At 43.3% G+C, this 1,606-nt stretch overlaps 1 protein-coding gene across 1 annotated transcript in view; it reads left to right on the forward strand.

The window, feature by feature from the left end:
• Positions 1 to 300: 300 nt before the first annotated feature.
• The window catches only part of LOC106144501 (amidophosphoribosyltransferase), a gene marked incomplete at both ends in the record, with an annotated part of 3,651 nt that continues 2,345 nt past the window's right edge, over positions 301 to 1,606 (forward strand). The window contains one exon of the mRNA XM_013355639.1: positions 301 to 507. Coding sequence (XP_013211093.1) covers positions 301 to 507 — 207 coding nt within the window. The remainder of the gene's footprint in view (positions 508 to 1,606) is intronic.

The following is a 1,606-nucleotide window of genomic DNA, read 5'->3' on the forward strand; positions in this document are numbered from 1 at the left end:
CCTGTCTCTGCCTCCTGAGTGCTAGGATTAAAGTCGTGTGCCACCACCACCCAGCATAGTTAGTGTCATAAAATAGAAGTGTCTCAATGCTGTGGCAATCCTGAAAACTAAATTGCTAAGTTCTAAATGAATTTAATGTGAAAACCTGGAGTCCAGTTTAAACAGTGAATCCATTAGAATCCTGATGCACAAAAGAATGTGAAATGCTAGTCTGTTTTGGATTGCCCATGCCTAGTCTTGTCATTAGCAATACCAGTTTCTGGTTTTTCCTAACATCCACTTTTACATTAACTTCTCAAGGGAATGGGATTTGTCAATCATGTTTTCACTGAAGATAATTTGAAGAAATTGTATGTCTCAAATCTTGGAATCGGTCATACGAGATACGCCACGACGGGAAAGTGTGAGCTGGAGAGCTGCCAGCCATTCGTTGTTGAAACTCTGCATGGGAAAATAGCTGTGGCCCATAACGGTGAACTGGTAAATGCAGCTCGGTTAAGGAAAAAGGTGAGTGGGTTCTTTCCTGGCTCCTTGGGTGTTATGATAGTTAATGAAAAGACACTGACGATCTAGATCTAGGGCGTCTTCTAATTATTGCCACTTGTTACCTCTGTTCAGGAAACCATTGCATCAGAATTGCCCGGCACGCTTGCTCTGACTCCAGATTCTTGTACTCCCCAGGCGACTGGAGGCAATGCCACTTTAGTGCTGTGATTTAGACCATTGATTTATGGGGCTGTCAGCAGCATGAGGAATTGCTGTCAAGATCCTCTTATTGCTTTGTCCTCTGTTGAGAGTTTGTGTGAAAGGAAAACTAAGCATTGTTCCCTGCGTCCAGACTCAGCACAGCATATTGCTATGACCAAACATGGAATTTCTTAAACCAGCCTGTTGGTGTCTGTCGTTCCAATCCCCTCTGGTCCCATATGTTAGAGCTCATTCTCATGAGGCTAAAGCCCAGTTCAGATGCCCACTCCAGTCTAGGCACTGAGCACTTAGGGCCTATAGGCTGTACACTGAGTTCTCACATCCCCTCCTTGATTCCACTTGGTAAGGGAGTGACTCGTGGAACTCAGAAAATGCTTAATTTATGCTTATTAATCTACTGACCCCTGGAAACCACTCTCCAGGCACCAATCAGAAGCTCCATGGACCCAGTCTTTAGTCCTGTAGCTTGACCTTTGCTGCTCAACTTGACCTTCAAGGACTGTTCCTCCTTAGAGGTCTGGTCTAAGACTGAATGTAGCCCTCTGTTCACGCCATTGGTTTCCATGGTAGCTGCCCTGTATCCTGACGCTGTCAAGGAACATCTAACCACCAGACATATCATTATTATATTATTATACAAATTTCTTTAGTGGCCAGGCAGTTTGGGGATTCTGTGCCAGGAAAGATTAGGCTGAAATTGATGTGTGTTTGGCTTTTTTTGGGCTCTCTGTGTCTCTCAAATGCAGATAAAAATATTTGGAGTTGAAAGTAGAAAACTGTCTATTCTGAACATGTATAGTGTTCTTCCTCGTTAGTCCCTAAATATCCTGACAGTAGTTACAATGTGCTTGTTACTGTAAGGGTAGAAAGAGGATTTTAAGTAGGTTTTGTTTGTTTG

The sequence above is a fragment of the Microtus ochrogaster genome, unplaced genomic scaffold (genome assembly GCF_000317375.1).
Source record: "Microtus ochrogaster isolate Prairie Vole_2 unplaced genomic scaffold, MicOch1.0 UNK719, whole genome shotgun sequence".
Classification (NCBI taxonomy): Eukaryota; Metazoa; Chordata; class Mammalia; order Rodentia; family Cricetidae; genus Microtus; species Microtus ochrogaster.